We start from the raw sequence: 27,725 nt of genomic DNA, 5'->3' as shown, positions 1-27,725 counted from the left end.
CCTTTAAGAAAGAAAGTATTCTTCGGTAAAATACCAGCTCAGGCCATTTTCGTAGCTTTCCTGGTAACCTAAACTCAGGCAACAGGTGGATTATTTTCCTGTTGTGAGATTAGGGAACAGTCCAATGGTTATAATCTTGCAGGGTCATTGGTGGATTTATTCCACTGTGTGTGGTGAGGAAAAAAAATCAGTTTACTGGGCACTTACCGTTTGTGTGGCGATGGAAGTATCTTTGGTGGTGCTATCCGTAAAGTGGGATCCCACTTCCCTGGAGGCAGCACAGTTACCTCATCAAGGAACTCGTCAATTCCAGCCAGTAGGTCTTCCCTCAATTTTGCCTTGAATGCCACAATGTGGAATAACTGCAAAATAATATTATTGCACACCATTAATCAGCTAATTAAGAGAATGAATAATTCAATATGAAGTAAATGCCAACTATAAATACAGTTCTTTTAGATTATACCCCGAAGATCTTGAAATAAATAAATATTAATTAAAAATAATAGTGTCTTTGTGTTTCTAAAGTGGTAATAATTATGAAATTCTATTCCAAAAGTACAATTCAGTGTAAATATTATTAATAAGTAAGTTAATGTTACTAAAGTGCAATCATTTTCTCCAACCCAATTTAAATTGTGGCGTCTCATTCCTAGTTGTTATTAGCATTTTTGTGGCACAGTGGTAATGCTCCTACCCTTTGACTGAGAGGCTTGGGTTCAAGTCTCACCTGCTCCAGAGATCTGTAACAATATTGCTGAACACGTTGATTAGGTAAAATTGGGTTAACTTACAGCTGCTAGTTTTTTTTTTACTGAATCCTTGTTTTCTTTTCTTTTCTGCCTCTTATCTCTCACTTAATCCAATTTTTACCATCTTATTTTTCTTTCTATATCTGACTTGACTTTAATTTACCCACACATTTCAATCTTATTTCTCCTTTGTTCCTGTTTCTTTCTTAAAGGAGTTACATTGTTTCCTAATTCTAGATGCCTCATTGCCTTCAGCATGTAGTTATCATCTTTTTTTTAATATCCTTAAATTTTTTTTGTATTTTATTTATGTGGTTATCACCTCACTTTTCCAGCAACATATAGGGCAGCTAGCGAGTGAGGGAAAACGATTACTTATTAAGGGAGGAACTAAGGTGCACTGCTCCAGCAAAATCTGCAGAAAGATGATTTCTGATTCAATTAGAATTCAATTCCAGGGTAATGTAGAAACAATGGACAAGAGGTAGAAATCCCACAAATTAGTTATAGGAGCCAGATCTGTGGTGTGATGTTTATTCTTCCCACCACAATGATCTGCTAATAACCATTAATTTGTTTTTTTCAATCTGTTCGTGGGGTGTAGGCATTTTATTGCCCAAACCTAATTGCCCTGGATCAAGTGGTGGTCATCTGCTGTCTTGAATCACTAGGTTCATTGGACTAAGTGCACCCACAATGGAAGGGAGTTCCTGGATTTTGACACAACAACAGTGAAGAAACAGTGATGGCATCAGAAGTAGTGTCGCTTAGAGGGGAACTTGCATGTGGTTGTGTTGCCACGCATGTGCTGTCCTTGTCCTTCTAGATGGTGGAGTTCACAGGTTGGGAAGGTGCTGTTGATTAAGTTGTGATGAATTTTTGAATGCAGTATGTAGATGGCATACCCTGGTACCACTGTCACATCAGTAGTCATGCAAGTAAATGTTAAAGGTGTTAGGTGGGTGCCAATCAAGTGTGTTGCTTTTTCTTGCATGATCTTGATTTTCCTGAGTGTTGTTGGGGCTGCACTCATTCAGGCAAGTGGAGAGTATTCCTGAGATATACTTTCCTGACTTGTGCCTGTTGATGGTGAACAGGCATTGGTGAGACAGTAGGTGAGATTCCCCAGAATTCTTAGTCTCTAACTTCCTCTTAGAGCCACAGCAGTTATTTAGATGGTCCAAAAACAAAGTTGCTGGAAAAGCTCAGCAGGTCTGGCAGCATCTGTGGAGGAGAAAACAGAGTTAACTTTTCGGGTCCGGTGACCCTTCCTCAGAACTTATAGCATCCGCAGTTCCTTTGATTTTTATTTAGATGGTCCAGCTCAGTTTTCGAATGGTGACCCCAAGGATGTTGATAATGGGGTGTTGAGCGATGATAATGCCATTGAACATCAAGGGGTGATAGTTGGATATTGGAAATAGTCATTGTCTGGCACTTGTAATGACATAAATGTTGCTTGTCACTTATCAGTCCAACATTCCTACCTCAGAGCTTTGGGGGAAGAAACTCAGGATTGTTGGGTTCAGGAGTCTGCTCTCAAGAATTCGTACTGTGATGGCCTGCGGCTGAGATGATTGACCTCCAACAACCACAACCATCTTTCTCTGTGCTCTATATGACTTCAAACCCTCACCCAATTAACTCCAGTTTTGCTAGGGTTCCTTGATGCTACCTTGATGACCAGGGCTGTCATCCTCACTTCCACACATGAGTTCTGCTCTTTAGTCGCATCAAGGCTCAATAAAAGGAGAGGAGCTGAGTGGAACACAAATGGAGTGACAGTGCACAGGTTGTGGTGGAGTTAGGACAGTTTGATAGCACTGACACCAACACCTTTCATCACTTTGCTGATTGTAAAAGCAGATTTGAAGACATGGACAGCTCAAAGGTCATAAAGCAAGGATTCCTTACTCACTGACATAAGGGGATACAAACATGAAGCAAATTTAAGGTTAAAGTAAAAGTTAAGGAATTAGGCCCATGATCTACATCTGATGAAGGAACGCCATTGTCTCGCTAATCCTTCTTCCTATGAGGCCTCCATTCCCCAAAGACACCCTTTCCTCCAGGAAATGTTCATTCAACTGGACTCAGCTTGAGATTGTCACTCACCATTGCCACCTGGAGGTTTCTTTCCACACTTACTTGCATGTGTCTTGACATCTCAGCAACTACACAGAGCCCACAGTGACCACTTCCTAAGAAACAGTGGAATTCACAGGTACAATTGTGCCATGATGGTTATAATGTTTGGGTCCACATTAGTGCCAACATTCTTGACTTGCATCAGCAATCTGGGTAAATGGTAAACTATGAGATGATAGCCAGCATTTGCTTGAGAGGACCTTCTCAGCCTTTCATCTGTATTGGCTTTTTCCAAGGGATCCAGTCTCCGTGACTGTCACCGATGTTGAGGTCTAGGTTGGCCAGATGTCTCGGAGGTGTATGATTGGAATATGTTGTTGATTCATTCTCTGTCTTCAGGCAGGCCATACCTGCACCATTTTCCAGGGTGGTGGTAGGCTTCCCCATGCTGGATGCACCCCTTAGTTTCATAACTCGTGCATTACTTCAGGATTCTGCATCACTATCTGACTCCATTTCACTCAAGCCATCATGCTTCAGGTTCCACAACCCAACCCTAACCCTAAATCAACAGCATACAGTGAACTGCTGCTTCCACATCAGCCACCAGTCGCCTGGGCTCAAGCAACTCGCTATGCAAACTCTTTTCTGAGGCTGCTCTCAAGCTAGTAGTTCAACAACACAGATGTAGCTATCTTTGTCCAGCCACCTAATAGGATTCAGGATCCCAGACATCCTGTATCTTATTCCAATCCCTGAAATTTCAATTTTGGAGGATTATCCTTGCACGAACTGGAAGGTCAGTCAAATGAGACTTACACTTGTTCAATGTTTTTCTTCTCATATGATGCTCAAAAATCTACTCATTTATCTGCCCATTGGAAGCTGTGGCTATAATCCATGGGAAGGACCAGGTCTCATGCAAAGATGAGAGAGTGTGGAGAATAGCCAATGATGTGTATGGATTGATACTATAACCATAAACCAGGACTGGAAGATATTCAGGGCACTTTTGTTTACTCTCAGGAGACAAGGTACACAGATGGTCATGTAGAGTACAGTTGAATCCTTCACACTATCCATTACCCTCTAGATGACAAGGGGTAGTGTGGTTCTTGGCAATGCCATAGACCTTGCAATTCCTGTAGGGTTTTATTCTCGAGCCACAATAAATCATGAATCCAACAAAGAACTCCCAAGCAGACAAACCAATGATGTACTAACACTCTGGCTTTGATGATGCCTTTCAGTCATAAGTGGGAGTTGGAGAAGACATCTGTGAGTATGGGAATGCGCTTAGTTCATAGAATTCCTGTGTGAAAACAGGCCAATCAGCCCAACAAGTCCATACCGCCCATCCAAAGAGCACCCTACCCAGACCTACCCTTCCCTTTGTAGGACTGAGGTCAGGAGAAACTTTTTCACCCAGAGGGTTGTGAATCTGTGGAATTCCCTGCCCTGTGAAGTGGTAAGTGGAGCTGTGTCTCAAAAAGATCAGCCATGATCTTATTAAATGGCGGGGCAGGCTCGAGGGGCCAGATGGCCTACTCCGGCTCCTAGTTCTTATGTTCCCTGTAACCCTGCAATTCCCATGGTTAATCCACCTAACACACACACCCCTGGACAACGGGCAATTTCTCATGGCCAATCCACCTAACCCGCACATCTTTGGACTCCAGGAGGAAATTGGAACACCTGGCAGAAATCCACGTAGACAGGGGGAGAATGTCCAAACTCTAGACATACAGTCACCTGAGGATGGAATCGAACCCGAGTTCCTGGCGCCGTGAGGCAGCAGTGCTAACCACTGAGCCACTGTGCCACTGCTGAAGTTTGAAAAGCCCTGTAGGCAAATCTATACATCAACAGTCCCCCATTCTATCCCTCTAACCCTGCATTTACCATGGCTAAGCCACCTAGCCTACATATCCCTGGACACTACAGGGCAATTTCGAGTGGCCAATCCACCTGACCTGCACATCTTTGGACTGTGAGAAAAAACTGGAGCATCTGGAGGAAACTCAGGCAGACACGTTGTGTTATTGCTGAGGCCAATGACCATAAATTACATTGCAAGGACTCTAGATGTTTCTTGCTGACCAGAGAAGTCACTTCCCTGCTTTGACCAAAATATACCTCTCACACATAGGACAGTAGTCATCAATATCTACAGCCATCCAGGGCCATCCAGGCCAGTTCCTCCGCTGTTTGATCAGGCTAGCCATTTTTTCCATCACTTGATCATGAACAACTGCCAAACTTGACACTTGAGGCTGTTGGGAAGGATGAGTCACTCCAGTTCTCTCTTCTTATCATGAACCAGACGATAGAGGACTCCTTCCTCCTCCCTGATCCTCTTCCAGCACCTCAGCAGTTTCTGTGCCTGTTTGGGTTCATCAGCTGGAATTGGATGGGGGTGGCGTTTAGACATTCCAGTAATGGTGAAGTCTACTGATGTCCACATCAATCAGCTGAAGTTGTCAGAAATCCTTGTTTGAGAGACATGGCAAAGGTGAAACTGTATGGACTGGTTTGGATCTCACTCAAGTGCATTGGGGACATGCTCTGGGACCTTGGCCCAAATGTCATAGGGAATTAGCACTGGAATGCTGCCTTTGACTTAGACATGGGCATAGTGACAGCCGTAGCCCTCACCAGGCTGGCTGGGGTGGGTTCCCTCCCACAATCTGTCTTCCAACTGAGGGTATCAGCTTTTACATTATTTTTGCCTGAACTATATCAGATTTGGAATCAAAACTGAGTGAGGTCAGTGGCCCATTGGGTCTCTGTTGCTCCAAGCTTGTGGGGACATTCGAAAGTAGCCGAGTGAGTTGCTGACTGTAAACACTTTAAATGCTGCAACAATCCGTATGACTTCAAACTTGAAAATAGCCCACGTCAAAGTTCGTATTTCAAGTTTCATACTGGAGCATTTCTCCATAATATATTCCCCTGATTTAGCTTGATGGCATTGGCAATAACCATTCTTTTCCACATTTGAGCTTGTGACAGCATTGCTCCTAGTCCAAGGAAACTGGCATTGGTTTCCAATATGAAAGGGACATGGAAATCTGATAGCCAAGGATAGAAGATGATTAGATAAGCTTCTGTCTGATGACGGAAAGCAATCTTCACATGCTGGAGGACAACTTCCTGTGATGCTTCATGAAGGATCGGGCCTCACACATCCTTCCCCAACCATTCCTTCAGCATTTGCTCATTTCCTCAGGAAATCATGGAGTGGGACAGCCAACTGTGCATAGCCTGGCACAAACCTTCAATACGTAACCAGCTTAACCACCAACACATGCAGCCCCAATGAACAGAACCAGTTATATAATCATAGTGCCCACAAAAGCAGGTCAGAAGCTGGGAATTCTGAGATGAATAACTTGCATCCTGACTCCAAACATCATTCCAGCATCTACAAGGCACAAGTCAGGAATGTGATCGAATACTCTCCACTTGCCTGGATGGGTACAACTCCAAAAGCACTCAAAAAGCTCAATGCCATCCAGAAAAAAAGCAGCCGGCTTTATGGGCATCCCATTCACCACCTCTATCATCAACCCATAGTTGCAGCAGTGTCTACCACATATAAGATGCACAGCAGCAACTCATGATGTCGCCTTTGAAAGCACCATTCAACCCTCTGATCTCAAAAACCTAGAAAGACAAGGGTAGCAGGTGTACAGTAGGTTTCCCTCCAAGTCACCCTACCATCCTGATTTGGAACTATGTGGCTGTTCTTTCAGTGTCCTCCTAATAGCTGTATGAGTATACATGCACTGTTCAAGGGGGTAGCTCACCATCACTTTCTCTTAGGGGTAGGCCATAAATCTTAGACTGGCCAGAAACACCCACATATTGTGGTCAAATCAAAAACTCTAAAATGCAACAAAAAGCAAATCTTGACATTAATTTCAGATGGTATTAAAGATTTCTCCCGATCTGAGACAGTAGTGGAACCTTTGCTTGCTACACTTGCTGTTTTCCTTTCCATGAGAGCTTTGATCCTGCTCTTTCATTGAATGCCCTCTATCACCATGAGAACCATGCAGTGGAAAGTAAACGGTCAATGATTAAGAAAAGATGACTCATTGATATAAGGGACTGCACAGGAATACCAATCAGTCTGACAGCAGGATTGTGCACACAGCTGTCTACTCTCTAGCAAATAGATGTTACTTGAAGAGAAGGGAGTATTAGGTATCAAAGGAATTTGACCATAGGGTCAGGGAGAAAATGGCTGCCTGGCAGCTCCAGTTCTATAGACTGGGCTGTGTGATCACGACAGACTTGCGGAGGTTTGAACCAAAATCATGCAAGCAGTTAAAGGAGGGTGCATAATAACAAGTTACACAGCATTGAGAAGGAAACTGTACATTGCTGAAAAAAAAGTTTGTAATATTTTGTGCCTATAAACATGGGTGAGACAAATTACTAAAATACGAAAGACTCAATTCCTTTTTCTCTTATTTGTTTTTACTGAAGGTATTAAATTATAAATGCCGCGTAAAGTTAACATTACAGCTTGTATATTTGTCCTTTTTGTGCAGTTAATAAATTACTACAAAAGCTTTAATTTTATAATAGATTTCTAGCTTACCTCATCAGTAAGCAGAGTTGCAACAGCTCTCCCAATTTGATGATAAGCCATTGCCTTAGTTTTCGGCCCAAGGAGAATGAATAGAAACCTGAAAAAAAAAGATAATGAGACATTATTTCTGAGTAGAACTGTTCCAGACCCACTTTCTGTTTTAGGGTATTTGTGAGGTCTCAAACATCTATCTGAACATCAGAGGCACGTTGCATGTGTGACCGGGGGCTTTTTGTAAAATCAACCAAGAAACACATTAAAACCTAATAAAAAAATAATTTATAGTATACTTCCGTGCTAGACATATGAATTATAGAAAATATAGCACAAAAAGGAGCCATTAGGTTCATACAGGGGAATGTATGTCACCGGACAATTATCCAGAGATCCAGGCTATTGCTCAAGGATACAGGTTTGAATCCCACCATGGTCAAGTAGTGAAATTTGAATTCAATAAAAATTCTGGAATTCAAAATTAGCTCAATGGTGGTCATGTCAATTGTCTTAAAAATCGTCTGGTTCACTAATACCCTTTAGGGAAGGAAATCTGCCATCCTTACCTGGTCTGACCTACATATGACTTCACAGCACAGCAATGTGGTTGACTCTGAACTACCCTCTGCACAATAAGGGATGGACAATAAGTGCTGGCTGAGCCAGCAATGAATAATGTGAAATAAAATTATATCAGTGCTAGAATTTGTATAGAAAATAAAATCAAGTTTGGTTTGGGTAAAAGTTTGAACAAGAGCAGGAGCAGATTACAAAATTTAACTCTGGCCAACAAAATTAATGCATAGCTTTACAAAGAAAAATGATACCAATAAAAGTTTACCTTCCCTATATCATAACCCATTGTTTTTAGCATTTTCAACCATTTGAAATTATAAGGTTGATCATATTACAATTGTTGATTGTTCTGAAGATATTGCATGCATCATGTGTCTTTTATTGCTGTGTAAAAGAAAGGCTGGCAACTGTGGAGACAGAGCTCTGTAAAGCAGAAGAAAATTTGACTAGGAGCTGTCAAAATCAGAAAATCAATTGGAAATCAATTTAAACATAAGCGTAAAACTCATTGGCCTTTCTCTTCCAATAAGAAGATAATTGTTGCTGCAGTATAGATAAGAGATACGCACAGGAACCAAGCAGAAGTCCCAAAGCAGCTGACTCTGCTTTATAATGATCTGGAAGTTGAAGATTCTGCCTAAAAAAATGTCCCCTACTCTGAGTTATTGTTGGAGACTTCAAATGGTTCCTACTCATGTACTTAAATAGTCACCCAGGAAAACTAAGAATAATCAAAAGCTGCTCTGATCCCTGCATAACTACAAAACTACCCCCTACAACTCACCACTGCTCTCTCCCACTGATTAAGTGCTCCCAAACTCCCATAGACACTGATACCTGCCCAAACCTGCCCGGGGTCAACCTGTGAGCACCCCCACCCGACCCCTGCTCTGCCACAAGGACCTCACCCCAGTTACTGCCCAGGACCCCTGACAAAAGAAGGAGCCTCACAACCCAGTACCACTTGCCCAAACTAAACCCCAGCACACAGCCTGACCTAACCCCCAACACACCCCACAAGACAACTCCTGATGTCCTGCAATCCGATGCCCCCGATTTGTCACCTCCCCCGACCTGAAAGCCTACCCAAATTTGACCACCAACATTTCTCCCACCAACTCCTCACCTGACATCGCGCCTGACATCCCCCTCCTCCTCCTGACCCAACATCCCCCCAACTTTACCACCAATCTCCATCAGCTCTGACTCAAGCCCTGACATCCCGATGTCTGTGGTGCCTCGGCCTACTCTGAAACCACACTGGCTTTCTGATAGGTTTTCCTCCACAATGGTAGGCACAAGCATGGTCAGGAGCCCTCCAGCCAGGATCTTCCCAGCAAAAGGTGGCGTGATCCCACGGTCACTCAACTTTTCTTTGTTTTTGTACAATGTGATGAAAACGGCATCACTAAAATCCGGTGGGATCCTGCCCTGTTCCCAGCTGACCATGAAATACTCATGGAGCTTAGTATGTAGGACACAGTCACCATGCCTCAAATAGTCTTGCCACAATCACTGCTCAGACTCATACTGGCAGAATGCCATCCAGGACGATACAGAGAATTGACAGAGAACCACATCCCAATGCAAGTCAACGGGAAATGGTGATTTCATTTGTGGTTAAAATAATATTTGCAACAATAACTGATATAATACAATATCCTTACCTGGTTGGTAGTGGAACCTCCGTAAGAGCCCCTAGGATCATAGCCTGCTTTAATCGTACAAAGGCAACAAATGGCTTCTCCAAAAAATCTACTTCACCCACAAGCACATTTGCAGCTTCAGCACCTTCAGGGATCTGCTTCTTGAAAGTATTTTTCAACTAAAATAATAAATTCAGAAATGTGAATGTAACTTTGGTGAAATTATAACAGATTTTAATTTTCAACTCATATAAAATAATAATTGTCAAAAACAGTAAACTTATTTGTTTTTCAAAAATCAGCAGAAAATAATTAAGCCAACACAAGTTCCCACATTGAACAGTTAACAAAGCAGGTACATGTGCCTTGTCTTTTGCAAGCAAGTGATGGAGGCCAGGGCTGAAATCTTCCAAGTCCCTGAATGACATGAACTTCGGTGAAAATGTTGGCAAAATTGAGAGAGATCATCAGTCATGAGATTGTTGACATCAAGAGCAAAATGCCTGTTATCTAAATAGTTGATAACGATTCTAAATAACTGTTGAACTTTGAGACAAGATCTGACTCGTGAGCAGTGATAGGTGTATTTACATCCACTTGCATGAATTGACATAATTCAGACTCTTAGTTAATCTCACTTTATGTATATTCAGTTTCCCATTTTCCCACCTACCGATAGAAACTGGACAGTGATAATTCCTGACATGAAAGTCTGAGTGGGCACCTGGCGACTCCAGCTCACCACTTACTCCTCCTGGCCCTGCAGGTTGCACATCAGTCGCCAACATCTTACGGCACACTCCATGGGCAGCAACTGCAAGCAGTCACCACCACCCATATCCACAGGCATTGGCATCAGTTAGGAACCAGTCTCCCACAACCTCAAGGGATATCTACAATTCGCTTGCAAGATAGTTCTGCATTTCAGTGCTGCATTTTGCTGCACCTTTCGTTGGAATGCTGCTGCCAGGGCACTTTGCACACAGTGACGGTCACACACTTCAGGTTTGACCAGGGTGCATCTTGGGACACCTCGCTTGTTTCACAGGATGGGTGGCAGTTTGGGATTGTTAAGACACCATTCACAGAGGACTCTTATTCAGATGCTGGCTCATTTGGCATCACCGAGAAAGGTCACTGGCCAGAGCCAGAATTCTTTCTTCGGAGCGGGTGAGGAGCCAATCACTGGACACTCCACCACCCTTCCTGGTCCTCTCCACCCTATTCTGGAACAAAAGCAGGAGGGATTGAGGGAGATGAAAGTGGCTGGCACGGCTGTAGATTGGTACAGGTTACGGAAAGGTGGCGAGGTCTCCCAAGTGAGTGAGTAGGCAATACAAAGGCTAAGCCAGGCCAGTAGTGCGGAGGGATTGGGTGGGTGAGAGTGGGTGAGGGAAGATGTTGCAGGCAATAGTGAAAGTGGCAAACCATAGGTCTTGGCGGGAGGTGGGTACAGTAGCAGAGATAGAGTGAGTGGGACACATGAGAGTGAAGAGAGTGGCACTTAACCTCACAGAGCAAAGAAGGTCATGAGCTTTCTTATGGCATTACTGGGCATTCCTCTGGATCATCGACACTGGACTGACCCAGGTAGTAACTTTAGACTAGGCTGGCAGTGTTGAGGTTCCCTCTGGCAGTCGTGAGGGAAGAGGGCAGCCTCCACTGAACCACCCTCTCCACCAGGATCTCCGGATCTCTATCAACAAAGCCTGTGCCAATTTTTCCTCAATCATCATCTCCAGGGCAATTCATACAAACCATGCAGGGTGACTCTGAACTGGCAGCATATTAAATATGGGGCCAGTGCAGGGAATCCTGAGAATTGCCAGGACGGGTGTGTACTTCTGTCTGTGGCAAAGGGAGAGATACACTAAGCAGCTCTCCATAGGGGTGTTTTGGGGGCACGCTTTGGAGAGTAGCATGAGAAATCTTGCTTGGGCTCAGAGAGAAGCCCTCCATGAAACTCACCAAAATTGACAACTGATTTCTAGTAACATTCAATTCAAAAAGACAAACTTTTTCTGAGCTGTGGCTCAATCGGATCAACATTGTCCCTCTATCATTGGGTTAGGAGGTCAAATTCCAAATCAGAGACCTGGGTTCAAAAATCAAGGTAACTCTTCAATGCTCAATTAAGGCAATGCTGCATTGTTGGAGATGCTGTCTTTCACATTAAAAACTGGATCTTATTAGAAAAATGCAACTTAAGGACAAAATGTTTATATGATGGAATCTGACAGAGTAAACAGACTAATTCCTGTACTGGATATGTCAAGAAAGATAATGAGAAATATGATGAAGGTTAATCCAGGGGATTCAGAACAATGATCAGGAATAACCTTCTCGTGCTGCAAGAGTTGTCTGTGGGATTTGTTTCCAGTTTTGGTGGCTGAGGCAAAAAAAATTTCAATATTCACGATTAAATTGGATAGGTGGATGAAGAAAGAGAGGACAAGTGAATTTGTTAACAGATGGGAAAGTGTAATTATGAACCACTTGCTTGTGGGGCAGGGCTTTTGGGAGTAAAAGCCAAAGGTCTAATTGCTTTTTTTTGACCAAATAACTATTTCTGTGTTGCAATTTCTATGTATTCCCTCCATGCCTTTCTGAGTCTTTGTTTGCTGACCATGAGAATTTCATATTATATCAGGGGAGCTACGATCTAGCAAGGTAACTATTGAACTGTATGACCATTACTATTGATATGATATTACATTAAAATTACTACATTTTATTGATTAGTTTGTTGACATGAATAATATCTTAGAAACTTCAAAATAACCACAGTTTCTTCTGAGAGAGGTTTGAGAAAGCAAACTTAACACCATGTGAAAAATAACCATTTACCTGTTCCTGGAGAGGTTTCTCTGAGATTTCATTTGTGAAGTCCACAGTTGTGCTAGAATTCAAGGGAGCAGATTTATCTGAACAGAAAGGTAAAATATTTTATTGACATATAGTTTTAATTAGTTTCTCAAACTTGGAAACTTTATCGTAACATAATTGACTGACTTGTGAGACCCTACTAAATTATTCCTGGTAACAGAAATACTAATGGTGGAAAAAAGTTTATCTGCTGGTCAGCATTTAGTAATATATGCAAGTGTTCAGATATTTAGCTTTTGTTTTACATTTATTTTTATAAACTGACATAGCTTTCTTTTTACTACGATCATAAATCAGACTGGAATAGCTAGACACTCAAACATACAGCAAAGAATCAGTTCTGGACATTTGTCACTGTCTTATGAGACATAGAATATTTAAATAGAATAGGAACATATAAATAGGAGTAGGCCATTCAGCCCCTCGATCCTTTACCACTATTTAATGAGATCCGGGCTGATCTGTGGCCTAACTCCATATACCTGCCTTTCGCCTATATCTTTTAATACCTATGCTTAATAAAAATGTATTTATCTCAGATTTGAAATTAACAACAGATCTATCATCAATTGCATTTATGGAAGCGAATTCCAAATATCTACTGTCCTTTGTGTTGGATTGCATCAAAATCTTCAATGCTGCAGCACAAGTGTAACATAAAAACAAAGATCGTGCATCCTACCATTACTGTTGTTCTATCCCACAGGCAGAACATCACCAATCATGGATAAACAACTGTTCTTTTTATCTCTAACATACATGTAAATGTTGTTTATGTATATTCAGCAGAAAAAAGCAATTAGAACACAAATGGCACACTGTGATACATATCCAGAACTATGTTATTATATTTCCTCATTAATCTGACATAGTATAATGTATCAATCCAATCTTACTTGGAATACAATATGCAACCCTGCTCACCACACAAAATAAATTGAAGGATGAAGAGAAAATCAACAAAAAAAACCTTCAGTGAGAAAAGGATAAGGAAAATGAAGGTTTTAAATGTTAGCATTTAGTGACAGAGTAGACTGTATTGAGAGTTGTAAAATATTGAGTTCCGAAAATAGGGCAAATTCTATTCATGTTATCATCACAACCAAGTCCAATCCTCTGCACATTTTCAACTGGATAATGATTTAGAGTGAAACGTTAACCGAACAGTCACCTTTAAAAACCATAGAACTACCTCAGACTGAAATTACTTTGAAGGAGAGTAATTAGCAATTAAACCCAAGATATTTCAAGTCAATATTGTTCAGACAACTCCATTCTCAATCATTTGAGGTGTAGCAAACCATAAAACTGAATTCTATAGTTTCTCATCGTTCTACCACATTAGGTTCAAGTGTGCACGAATAATTTTTACATGCTCGACAACAATCAGTTATGCTGGTATTACAGAATGACATTATGCCTAAACCCAGAAGTTTATATATTTCCTGTTTACAGTATAGTGTAGGACAAAATACCTTCTCAAATCCAAGTTATAAAACAAAACAGACTTCTGTTTCCTAACAATGAACTTGGGTATCACGCCAGGTTTGACTGCTGTTATATATAAACATAAATCTATAAATATGTAATTATATCAAAAAAAACATACAAATGTTGGAATCTGCTCTCTGGTGACCCAACTGAGTATATTCTCAACTAGGTCATTTAGTGGAGAGTGGTAAATATCAGACTACAGTTGATAAAATCAGCCATCTCTATGGCAGAACAGCTGAGTTTTTTGTATCCTTCAGCGTTGTGACAGCGTGTCAGCCAGAAAGATGTTAAATAGTGCAAATTATGCAACCTCATAAAAAAAGACGAAACTACCCCAAGGTGAAGTAGCACAATGGAATGAAGTCAGTCGGAATACGAAAAACACAGCAATAGTGCATTGTTTCATATCATTAAATTAGCAGTAAACACTAGTCTTGCCAAATTATTTCAGTTCAGTTCAGCTGCAGAATTCACGTTAATAATTTCCTAATTACCAAGTCCTTTATCTTTAATAAGTTATTAGAGAAATGCCAAGTGCTAAGCTCATGATGACAACCCAAACCACCTCCCCATAACCTCCAATAGGGAGGGAAGTATTTTAAGCCTTCAGGATCACATGAGAAAGATATCAAAAGCTGACGGTGTGTATTAAACCACACGTTAAAATATGTTATTTGCTGTTGGAAAAGAACAAACAAAAAAAGTCAGCGAAGTGAAATAAAAATAATCTCAACCTTCTGAGTAATTAAAGCTGCCTGAACTGCATTGGCTGGGAATAAGTTGCCTCGCTGCCCTTGTGGTACGTGTTAAAAGCTGCAAAGTGTCAAGAAATCTTTAGAGAGAAAGGTCTGCATTTGCGCATCTTAAAGAATTGACTTACTTGCACAGGAAGCATTCCTCCACAGATCGAGCATGGTCTGCATTCTGCACTTCTTTATATGATGCTTGTGATTCCTAAGAAGGACGTACATGACCTTTTCCTTGAGCACATTTTTCAGATTGCCAGTTGACATTTCACTGTTGACTATTATCTCTGAAATATTTGGAAGATAAAACTTGGCTCAGAATTTGATGCAAAATAAATGTGCATAACAAGTATCAAAAATTGTTTTATTTTCTCCTACTAACTTGACTCCTGTAGCCTGATATTTATCAAGGTATGATTCAGCACAGATTAGCAGTCTGACAACTTGTCCATTTAACTTTTCTCCACATGGAAGCCAAGAACGTTAGTATTCACAGGTTGGTCAGCATCACATCAGAGCCCATTGTTCTCTTATTCCATATTCTCATACGGCCCAAGTGGAATTTAAACCTTTCCCCCAAGGCAAGTTTGGAAGAGGAATGGAGCAGTAATTTACTTAGGGGAAGGCTGGCAGGGAGTAACCTGTTATCTTCCCCACTCTGCTTCAATTAAGGCCAGGTTAGGATAACTCATTTTTTTTAATTTGACCTATTTTCCTAATCAACCTGTTCAGAGATGTTATTACACACTGCTGGAGCATATAGGATTTGAACCCAAGTCTCCAGATCCAGGGTTAGGAACACTACCATTGCATCACAAGAGGCGCCCCTCAAAACACATCCTTACTTATACACTGAGATAATAAGGTGTAGAGCTGGATGAACATCCAGCATCCGCTGTTCCCGTTGTGGCCTCCTCTACATTGGGGAAACCAAGCGGAGGCCTGGGGACTGCTTTGCAGAACACCTACGCTCAGTTCGCACTAAACAACTGCACCTTCCAGTCGCGAACCATTTCAACTCCCCCTCCCTTTCTCAGACGACATGTCCATCCTGGGCCTCCTGCAGTGCCACAACGATGCCACCCGAAGGTTGCAGGAACAGCAACTCATATTCCGCTTGGGAACCCTGCAGCCCAATGGTATCAATGTGGACTTCACAAGCTTCAAAATCTCCCCTCCCCCTACCGCATCCCAAAACCAGCCCAGCTCGTCCCCGCCTCCCTAACCTGTCCTTCCTCCCACCTATACCCTCCTCCCACCTCAAGCCCCACCCCCATCTCCTACCTATTAACCTCATCCCACCCCCTTGACCTGTCCGTCCTCCCTGGACTGACCTATCTCCTCCCTAACTCCCCACCTACACTCACCTTTACTGGCTCCATCCCTGCCTCTTTGACCTGTCTGTCTCCTCTCCACCATCTTCTATCCGCCTCCCCCTCTCTCCCTATTTATTTCAGAACCCCCTTCCCCTCCCCCATTTCTGAAGAAGGGTCTTGGCCTGGAACGTCAGCCTTCCTGCTCCTCTGATGCTGCTTGGCCTGCTATGTTCATCCAGCTCTACACCATGTTATCTCAGATTCTCCAGCATCTGCAGTTCCTACTATCTCTGAAACTTACTTATACACTTCCCAGTTCAGATATACCATGGATTCTCCATCAGGGAATTGACCCCCAGTCTCCTGTGTGACAGGCAGGAATACTGATGGCCTTCCTGTTTCACTGCTAATTGAGAATTTAAGTACGTAATGGAGGGAGGCACAAATTTAAGATTATTGACTAAAGAAGCAAAAATAGCATGAGAATAAATGTTTTTATGTAATGGGTGGTTAGGATCTGGAATGCACTGCCTGAGTGTATGCTCGAGGCACATTCAATCAAGGCGTTCAGATGAGACTTGAATAATTATCTGAAGAGAAAATGTTTGCTGGGTTACAGGGAAATGGAAGAGGTGAGTTGATCTTTCAAAGCACCAGGATGAACACAATTGGCTGAAGAGCCTCCTTCTGTGCTGTCGCCATTCTGTTATTCTTAGGCCATCACATGACATTTTATTCTGATAACATCAAAATCGTGAAATTTCACTTTCAATCAAAAATTTAAAAATACTGTTGTTCAATATAACTAACAACCTGGTAATGAGTTGGTGGATTGTGTGATTTTGCTGGCATTGCTGGCATATAGATGGTCTGCTGTATATCATTTTACAAGCTCAGGGCACTGAGGCCAATGATAGTATCCTAGCAATTTCCTCAGCTGAATCAGAGTGTCAACTAAGAATCAAGCCGGAGATATTTTGGCTTGTATGTCATAATGTTTAATAGTTATTCATAAGACAATCATATAAGAAAAGTAGCCACAGCAAAACTAAGAGATAGTAAGAACTGCCGATGCTGGAGTCAGAGATAACACAGTGTGGAGCTGGATGAACACAGCAGGCCAGGCAGCATCAGAGGAGCAGGAAAGCTGACATTTCAGGTCAGGACCCTCCTTCAGAAAAACAGCAAACTAATATTGGTTTACATGTAGAAGGCTATTTAACTGTTGCAATGGCAAGGTCAAACATGCTGAATCTGATCCTAACCTAAAACAAAATCCACAGCTAAATGGTGTGCAGCTGGCAACTCTTCTCACCAAACAGAAAATATTTCATCTGTAGAAGGTCTGAAAGCGCGCTTTTATTGCTGAATGTCACAGGATAGTTTCATTAAAATAAACAGATAGCAAGAACTGCAGATGCTGGAGTCAGAGATAACACAGTGTGAAGCTGGAGGAACACAGCAGGCCAGGCAGCATCAGAGGAGCAGGAAAGTCGACGTTTCAGGTCGGGACCCTTCTTCAGAAATGGGAAGAGGTAAGGGAGCTCAGAAATAAATAGAAAGAGGAGGGGTGGGGTAGGGTAGATAGGCGGGATGGTGATAGGTGAGGGCAGATAGAGAGTGGTGAGGACTGGTCAGTGAGGTGGGAGGGACGGATAGGTGGGAGAGAAGATGGACAGGTTGTGTCAGGCCAAGGAGGTGGGGACGAGAGGAAGGGTTAGACATGGGATGAGGCCGGGGTAAGGGGGAGATTTTGAAACTGTTGAAATCCACGTTTAGGCCATCAGGCTGTAAGCTCCCGAGGTGGAATATTAGGTGTTGCTCCTCCAGTTTGTGGGTCGTGTCATTGTGACACTGGAGGAGGCCCAGGATGGACATGTCACCCAGGGAGTGGGAGGGGGAGTCAAAATGGTTGGCGACCGGAAGGTGTTGTTGTTTGTCCCGAACAGAGTGCAGATGCTCTACAAAGCAGTCTCCAAGCCTCTGCTTGATCTCACCGATGTAGAGGACGCCACATCGGGAGCAGCAGATGCAGTAGACCAAGTTGACGGATGTGCAGGTGAGCCCATGTCTGATGGGGAAGGTTTGTTTTGTGCCTTGGATGGAGGTGAGGGGGAGGTGTAGGGGCAGGTGCAGCACTTCCTGAGTTGCAGGGAAGGTGCAGGGGGTGGTGGGGTTAGTGGGGAGTGTGGAGCGGATGAGGGGGTCATGGAGAGGCTACGAAAGGTTTTGTAGAGCATCTGCACTCTGTTTGCGACAAACAACAACACCTTTAGGTCACAAACCATTTCAACACCCCCTCCCACTCCATGGGTGATATGTCCATCTTGGGCCTCCTCCAGTGTCACAATGACGCTACCTGCAAACTGGAGGAGCAGCACCTCATGTTCCGCCTCAGGAGCCTACAGCCCAACGGCCTAAACGTGGATTTCACCAGTTTTAAAATCTCCCCACCCCTAGCCTCATCCCATGACCAACCCTCCCTCTCATCCCCCCCTCCTTGACCTGACACAATCCGCCCCTCCCACCTCACTACCAATCCCCACCACTCCCTACCTGCACTCAACTATCACCATCCCACCTACCTTCCCCAGCCCCACCCCTCCTCTTTCTATTTATTTCTGAGCTCCCTTGCCCATCCCCCATTTCTGAAGAAGGGACCTGACCCGAAACATCAACTTTACTGCTCCTCTGATGCTGCCTGGCCTGCTGTGTTCGTTATCTCATTAAGATAAACTTGCATTTTAAACTTATAAAAGTTAAATTTCATTGAAGTGTTTCCTGTGCTATCTTGATTTGTGTCAATCCAATTTAATCGTTAGTTGCTTACAGTACTTATTCATAATTACCTAATATTTCTTTAAAATTGTTTGCTTCTAAATCAAACAGAAGTGTTCCCCTTTCAATGCAGGTACGTAGCTCAAATAAACTGTGTAAGGGCAATGTGGTCACATGAGGTTTGCTCCATCTTTCAGCGCTTTCTTCAATTTTTTCCTCAAACTTTATCCACCTGTGAATGAATAACAGAATGGGAATTAGAAAATACATGGATGTTATTCAATTCAAGGGCTATATTTTTGCTCAATAAATTACACATAACACACAAATTATAATGAACTGCCACTTATATAGTATCATTATCTTACAGTCATTCTAAGACAATTCAGAAACACAAGAGGAAAATGTGCACTGGGCCAAAGAAAAAGCTATTATGAAGATATCAAAAGCTATGTCAAGGAAATGGGTCTTAGGGAAACGTTTGAAGGAGGAGAGGAAATTAGGGGCGTTTAAAGAAGGAATGTCAAAGTCTGGCATCAAGTCAACTGAAAGCATGACCACTAATGGTGGGGCTAAGGGAGAGGATCCATGAAGCCAGATTGAGAAGCATGACCAATTTGTGGGGGAAGTTTATTTTTTAAATTTGATCTTGAAACATGGGCATCACTGGCTCATTATTGCCCATCCCTAATTGGCCCGGAGAGGTGGTAATGAATAGTGTTCTTGTATTGCTGCAGTCCTGAGGTGTCAATGCAACCACAGTGCTGTTTGGAAGAATATTCTTGTAATTTTGACCCAGTGACAGTGGAAGAATGACACTATAGTTCTGAAATTGGATGCGTGCGACTTGCAGGGAAACCTGGTTCAAGAGACAGAGAATTCCAAATTTTAGCAAAATTTAAACACGACAAATTTTGGATTTGAGGTACTGTAGCTTTAGGATGCAATGATAGCCATGAAATTATTTGAACAATGAAAATTGGATGTGACATGACTGTAAGGGAACTGTTTCAGAAGGAAGTGGGCTAAAGTAGGAGCGGTAGTGAATAATTTTACATGCAGTCCTTATAATGTGGAGGATATGGATTGGAAACTCAGCCTTAGATGGAACAACATAAAGGATACGCCCTTCTGGTTTAGATTGTTACTGACTGAGAAGGGATATGGAGTGGGTGGCAAGGATAAGTATTTAAAGTGGGAACAATCGACGATTGCTTGATAGTTCCCAATATTTAGCTGGATGAAGCTAAGGCTCATTCAAAACAGAGAACATGAAATTTCTGGGAAAGGGGTGAGCTGGAGTTATGAAGGGGTGAGTTGGTTGTTGCAAAAGTTAGGGACGAAAAGGTACTAAGCTGGCTCTGTAAGATGTTCCTGCTTCCTTGTGCTTTTCCAGGAGATAGTTCCAGAAGATATCAATTAAGATATTTAATGAGCAGATTATCATGGATTTGACCTCAGCAATGCAATCTTCCAAGCATCACATAGCCCTGCTACTGTGTCAATGTCCTGATAACTGTGAGGAGGAGTTGTACAGTGGAAGGTCTGAGATACAATCGACTTTAAGGATATGAAATATGCATGGGCATGAAAAATAGGAGACTAGACACTGTGTTCATGGTATGGAGATTTCCCATTTCATCAGGATCTCCTGGAGACTAATGTCTCAATCCAACAGTAGTGTCACTAATGTAGTGGCAGCCATTTCCCTAGTTATGGTGGTGCCGTCATCGAGTTTCTGCCACTCTCACTGGTGAGGCTGCGAATGCTGCTGGCTAAACCCGAGCAATATGATTGGCAGATCAAACTTTCACCTCTGGAACCCATCCCATCCCTAATTAGGCACCAAACCTGAAGATGACCTACTAACAGACTCCTTCCTGTTTGGTCCCCAGAAATAAATTTGATGCTTGAAAAATATCCTAGACCAGTAGATCTGGCCTTAATGTCAGACAAAATGTAGAGGATCAAGGAAGGTGGTAGTTCGGTAGAGGAGTGGCATCCCCATACATGTTGAAGTCAATTTCATATTTAAAGAAGTTGTAAAACGGAGGGCACTTTGATAATCAAGAGGAGGCAGCTGTCGTTATCCTCTTAGAATTATTACAGCATAGAAGGCAGCCATCATGTCTGCGCTGGTCCTCCAATAGAGCAATATATGTTGCTCCCCCACCCTCTCCCCAGATCCTAACACCTTCATTCTCTAAAGATACTTAGAAAAGTTATAAAATTTTACAGTATAGAAAGAATCAATGCTGCCCAATGTATCTGCATGGCCAAGAAACAAATCATCCAGTCTAATCTCATTTTCCAATGTTTTATCTGGGTCGGGGGGGGTGGTTTCAGGTGCATATCCAGTTAGATCCTTTTTTCAGTATCCCAAGGAATCAGTATTTGCATTCAAAGAGAAGCTATTGTTAGAAATGCTGGTTTACATCCAAAGTTAACAGCAGAACCATGTGAGTTTAGAAAGTGACAGGCATTGCACAACATCAAGATTTAAAAAGACACCTCTAGCAAGCACATGATACTATTTTTAAGAAGTTATGTAGAGTTTTCCATCTTTCTGCCATCTTAAGTCCTATTCGATATAGATCTGGCACACTTCCAGCCCATTTTGAGCCCACTTGGCACCTGGCGAATGGCAGCAGAATGTTTGAACTCCCAAGCCATTGGCTGAATCATTTTTTTTGGCTAATTGTGAACTGCATTGATGTTTTTAAGAGGGATTCTCGCTCTAAGACATGGTGAGATTTCTCAGCATATCTATTGGAATGGTGAGGTTACCATAAAGGACTCCTTCTTAACCTCTCCCATCACCTGAGGTGCAGTGACCCTTGAGTCAAACCACCACCAGCTGTCTCTTTCTCTCTAATAAGAGAGTAGCCCTATGGTCCAGTAGGACTATGGAGATTCTACTTACAGCAATAACCCTGACAATGCCCTAATTAATCTCCCTGTGGAGTTTGGTGAGTATGAGTTCCCTTGATAATAGGCAGTGGTCTGTCACGCTTGAACATCTGAGCCAGGGTGACTCTTGTGGGCACTGTGGTAGTGTCTCTAACTCTGAGCCTGGTGACCTGGGTTCAAGACCGACCTGCTCCAGAGCTGTGTATTAACATCGCAGAATAGGTAGATTAGAAATTATCATAAAGCAGACCCAGGGATGGGTTTACAGAACTGCTTGACCCGGGCTGGGACTGGCCTATTTACACCGTGAGTTGTGGCTCTATTTCGGTGTTCAACAATAAATAATGTTCCTTTCTAGTCAGGCTTCCTGAGTGCTTAAAATTACTTATTATCCCCAGTTACATTCTTTTTCTGAACTAATGAATGTCACCATGGATAATAGCAGTGGTATTTCAATTGGCCTCAATGCTCCAAAGTTAGATTTTGTACCAACAGCCAGCTAACTCTCATTGTTAAATCACATACCCAAAGCCTCTTTTGACAGTACCTTCTAAACTTGCAGCCTCTACCACTTAGCAAAGGGGCAGCAGATGTATGTGAGCATGCACACTTACAAATACTCCTTCACGGCACACAAAATCCTAACTAAGAAATATAATGCTCCTTCATTGGGTTCGCTGGGTTAAAAAACAGGAACACCCTCTATAACAGTACCGTGGCTTTATCTGCAGCAGGTAAACTGTAATGGTTCAAGTTAAGTCACCACCATATTAACAGCAATTACAGACAGGCAATAAATGCAAGTGAATTAGTGGAGATGTCAAGTACGATAGCAAAGAATCAACAGATTCAACGTGCAGGGCAGTGCAAGGAGAAAATCATTTTTAAAAATTACGATTTAATTGTGATGGTTTTGCCAATTTTACAGCAATTAATGTAGAAATTATAAAGAAACTGAACTGCCCATGATTTCACATAAGTGTCTTATCCTGTATACTCCTGAATTCACTAATCCATGCTGTAGTACTCCTTTAAAGAGCACTGAAACAATCCTCCAGTATCTCAAACAACTAGCTCTTCTTCCTGTGGTTACCCTGGACAGAGTGCAGGAAGGCTATTCACAATAAAATGTATTTATTAAGCATATCAGTTGACTTTATTCAAAAGGTGAATGTTTGGTAGCTCACATTTGACTTCAAAAAACTTAGATTATCTCATCAGCAGTTTATTGCTGTACATTCTTATTCAACAACATTTGTGACAGGTAGTCCCTTCATTCAACAGGAATTGTATTGTTCTGAATACTGCAAAATAACACAATCAAAATTGTATTAGATTTATAACTAATTTGCTCCTTTCTATTCTGAAAGTGTCATTCATACTGGGCGTGGTTCCATGAAAGACAGCTATCCATTCATACTGCCTGAGCTCAATACTGAGCATTGGAAGCTTCTTTGGGCGCACAGGACATTGTAACTTATCCCGGTCATTTTCTAATTTGAAGTATAATGTGGTCATTTTCTATCAGGACCCAGCGGTTAGTGATTGACAGCAAGAACCCTAGCTATTGCTTTTCTTCTCAGATAGGGGCACAGGGCTTTTGGAACACACCTATGCTGCCTTACTGAGGATTTACCTTACAATGAGAATGGTGCTTTAATTAAACGTATATCGTGATGCTTTTTGTATTTAAGTTGTTTCTGGATTATTTACTGTTATAGTTGAAGTTCTAGTCAAGAAAATCAATGCATAATGAAAGGCCCTTATAAGTAGTTGTGCCGCTAAAGAATACTTCATTAAGCTCACTATTATATATATAGGAATAGCAGATTAAATGGATGGGGTTTCAATGATTCAATGAGTAAAAGCCAAAAAGCTATTTCATTCCTGGTCCGGGGGAGATAACAGCCAAGGTGTCAGTTGAAACACAACAGTTTGTTTAATACCAGTGAATGAGGGAGAGGAATTATCAATCAGGTGAGAATGGGATTAGTCTGTGAATGTAAATAACCAACAAACACGTGCTCCCAGGAGTCTAGGGAGAAATCATCCAGTGAAGGAAGTCTTGGAGGGTACCTCATCACCATGGAGCCACACTATGACCAAAGTCAGCAGCACTGAAAAAGTTTTGGAAAAATCTCAAATGGAATCAGGTATCCACCATTCATAATAATTACTCTTAAGTTCTCCATTAAAAAGTTAGAGGTTTAATTTTATCCTAACATCATTTTTTCTCTGAGGAAAATACTGAAATTGAACAGAAATAGCATTAATAATCAAAGCGTATAGCTTTCTGTGAAACATTTTAATTATAAGATTACCTTATCTCCAAAGATCCTTTGAGTTCAAAATCTATTTATTTCTTATTTAAAGAATGTGGCATATCCTTAATTTAGTTTAAGCTAATTAAGATGTTATACTTATTCAGATGTGTGGGAGAGTTTTTAAGTGTTAGACCTGATTCAGTCCCATAGCATTGGTTGAAATACAGATCACAAGGGCTGTCCTGAAGGCTCAGCAAATTTAACTTTTGAACTAATGAGCCATTCAGGCCTTTGAGATTCCAGATTCTCTCCCATTTGATGCTAATTACTTAATTTTAGCTGTTACTATGGTACTGTTTCTATAATTGATATACATACTTTTGTGATAGGCAAAGAAAAGTCAGGCAAAAGGCAGACATGGCAATTTCTCCTGATTGTAAATTGACAGGAGTGAGGTGAGAATAAGATTGAGCTCAGCTGTAAAGCATCTATAGATCAATTTTCTGTCAAGGTACACACAAATAATGACCACTAGATTAAGATATCCAAATGGCTCAAACTGTTTTCACAGTGTTGATGTATATTTTCTCTGAAAATAGCTATATATCACTTTCAATATTTTGAGTTATTTACTTACATAATTTATTTGAGTTTTTAACAAAATCTTGTTGCATATATTTCCATTTTTTAAAAATGAACTCCAAACATACGCAAAATAAATAAATAAACAATCCTTACCTTGCTGTTTCCTTCCATTGCAATTGTTTCTTATTGTCAAAAAAAAGTTCATCTAGTTCAGTGAAGAGTTGTGGGGTTTGGGGTTCATCCTCTTCACCCAACATCAAGCATATTCTCTTGGTAGCAGGTGAAAGATTTGCAGTAAATATGCCTCTATTTACTGCTTGTGAGACTATCAGAGAATTGCGGTTCTGTAGTTCTGTTTTGCAGATACAATCATTACAGGCTTCATTTGCCCTATTATGCAGAAGCAGCTCTTTTGTCTCTTCAGGTGTCATTGCTCAAATAACAAAGTTCACACTGGATCTGAAATGACTTGCTCCTGCAACAAGTGTGAATTACAACTGAAGTCTTGTACCTTAAATGCAGTGACCTAATAATTCTCAGTAGCTTACAATATTATTGATTACAATTCTGACAACAGTGGAGCTTTACCAGTACATCACAGGAAAAAGCTTGTCCTGTCCAGACTGATGCAGGCTTTGTTACTAAATCATGATATACCACTGCAAAAACAACAGCTTCTCTTCCTGGACCTCTGAATTCTTCAAAACACCTAACAAATATATTCACAAGATATTCACATAATAAACCATGTTCTTTAATATTTATTTTTGTGTAGCACATGGACATATTTTCAGAGATAATATTTGTAAAACAATATTTTCTGACAAAACTGAGAGCTTAGAATTTTGGTTGTATTTGTTAAGTTTTTTTAAACTAGCTTCTTTCCCAATTAAGATATAGATGGATGCTGGGTTCTGTAAGTTGCTGTCAGGTCTTTCCTACAAAGTTTATTAACCATGTGTCTGTTGTGCACAATTACCACTGGCAAAGTACTTGACCACAAGGGAAAGAGAATTAGGGTGCAGCTAACTCAGTCCCAGTGTCTGACTCAAAAGTCCCTTAAAATGCGTGTTTCAGAAGCACCACCAACCAGTGATTGAAAATGGAAATCTTCTCATTGTCCTTTGCAAACACAACACAATGGTTTTTCTAATTGAGATCGTCAAATGCATTTAACTGAACGTGAACTCTTTTAATCTGTATGGCTGAGTTCCAGACCAAGCAATTATGGAAATGACCTATCTCCAGTATAGGTATAATCATAGCAAGCTCCTTGACATCTTTTTAAAATTTGTGTTGGTAGTCTAGGCTTATTTTGGGTCTATGCTTAATCTTCATTCTTAGAATTCGTGCCTACTGATAATAAGAAGCGGAGTCATTCTATAATTTGCACATTTGGGACAATTAGTTTTACGGTCATTAAAAAATGTTATTCCTTCAATACCAAAGTGACATTGGCTAGAGTCCAATAAAAGGATTGCAAAGACTGCATAACAGAGTTGTCTATGTCTTACAGAAATTTCTACAAACAAGCAGCCATGTTTACACTGTAAAGAGTATAACATATATAAAAACAAATTTCATCATACACTGTATTATTATATAAACAACATTGTAACATAGCACATTTTTTACAAAAACTTAAATAAGCGATGTCAGCAAATAAAATAATTTTGTAACTCACCTGATATTCTCTAATGCCACTTCTGATACGATGAATCATATTCGGTTTGTTATCCAGCCATTCTCAGGTACAGAGCTGAAGTAACCATTATTCATATCTGAGGCTAGAGTACAACATTACTGAATTATTTAACCCTACAAGATATCAAATCCAATTTACAATCAGCCAATATCTGCACTTCAGGGAATGCTGGCAAATCTTTTCCGCTCTCAGACCCATTGTTGGGTATATGAGTGAATTAATGCCTTATGCCCCTGCTATGGCTAATTCAACATTAACTTGGAAACCAATCTGGAAATTTCCTGAAATTTACGTGTCACAATGTGCATTTCCTTCTTCTATTAACATGTATGCTCTATAATTTTTTAAAATATTTCGTTATTAAGTGTCTTCTCTCTTCTACTGATAGAATAAACTATAATGGATGCAATTAGACGATATGTTGCACAAACAGCCAATCTTCATAAAAAAATACCCAAAGAACAGTGGATGCTGGAAATCAGAAACAAAAACACAAATTGTTTGAAAAATTCAGCAGATCTAGACCTGAAACATTAATTTTGCTTTGTCTCCACAGATGCTGCCAGACGTGCTGATATTTTCCAATCAATCTTCATACCTGAGTTTCGGCACTCAGGAGTTGATAATGCCTGTATAAAATTTGCTGACATCGCTAAATTTGTTTTTTTCATTCATAGGATATGGGTGTAGTTAGCTGGGCCAGCATTTATTGCCCTTCCCTAATTGCCCCTTAGGCATGTTAGGACCACTTCAGAGGCAGTAACGAGCCAACCACATAGTGGTGGGTCTCGAATCACGTATAGACCAGTCCAAGTAAGGAAATAGATTTCCTTCCCTAAAGGATTTCAGTGAACCTGATAGATTTTTACAACAATCGACAGTGGTTACATTGTTAAAACTAGGCTAGCTTTCAATTCCAGATTTTTATTTTGAATTCAGATTTCATCATGGTGTGAGTTAGACCCATGTGCATAGACCCTGATGTTCTGAGTTACTAGTCCAATAACATTTGCACTACACCATTGCATCTCCACTCTGTCCATTTCAAGTTCTACAATGATACTTTCGTATCTTGCTCAAATTTTGAAATTGATCCCTGCACACCAAAATCTAGATATTAGTATATATTAGGAAAAGCAAGGGTCTGATACTGGCTTCGCAGTAGGGTTATACTGATCCCTGGAAAACTCCACAACAAATCTTCCTCCAGCCCAAAAAATATCCATTAACCATTACTCTGTTTTCTATAAATGAAATGAATTCAGTCTATTTATGTCATTTTCAGGTGCTTCAGGTACATCTTTCAAAGATGATCACATAATGATTAAGAATGAACATTTGGTTTGCTTTATCCCTTTACAATAACAGCACCAAGTTTAATTGTA

At 41.1% G+C, this 27,725-nt stretch overlaps 1 protein-coding gene across 1 annotated transcript in view; it reads right to left on the bottom strand.

The window, feature by feature from the left end:
* Positions 1 to 25,066, bottom strand: part of LOC109932964 (electrogenic sodium bicarbonate cotransporter 1-like) — a 108,923-nt gene extending 83,857 nt beyond the window's left edge. Inside the window, exons 1-7 of the mRNA XM_048603419.1 lie at positions 24,789 to 25,066; positions 18,948 to 19,108; positions 14,917 to 15,069; positions 12,504 to 12,580; positions 9,678 to 9,835; positions 7,450 to 7,537; positions 208 to 362 (exon numbers count right to left, since the gene is read on the bottom strand). Of these exons, the coding sequence (XP_048459376.1) occupies positions 208 to 362; positions 7,450 to 7,537; positions 9,678 to 9,835; positions 12,504 to 12,580; positions 14,917 to 15,069; positions 18,948 to 19,108; positions 24,789 to 25,066 (1,070 nt within the window). The remainder of the gene's footprint in view (positions 1 to 207; positions 363 to 7,449; positions 7,538 to 9,677; positions 9,836 to 12,503; positions 12,581 to 14,916; positions 15,070 to 18,947; positions 19,109 to 24,788) is intronic.
* Between the last annotated feature and the right edge of the window lie 2,659 nt (positions 25,067 to 27,725).

This window comes from Rhincodon typus, chromosome 12 (genome assembly GCF_021869965.1).
Source record: "Rhincodon typus isolate 14 chromosome 12, sRhiTyp1.1, whole genome shotgun sequence".
NCBI lineage: Eukaryota > Metazoa > Chordata > Chondrichthyes > Orectolobiformes > Rhincodontidae > Rhincodon > Rhincodon typus.
Note: the sequence above shows the minus strand (reverse complement) of the source record. Positions and strands in the feature narration are given on the sequence as shown.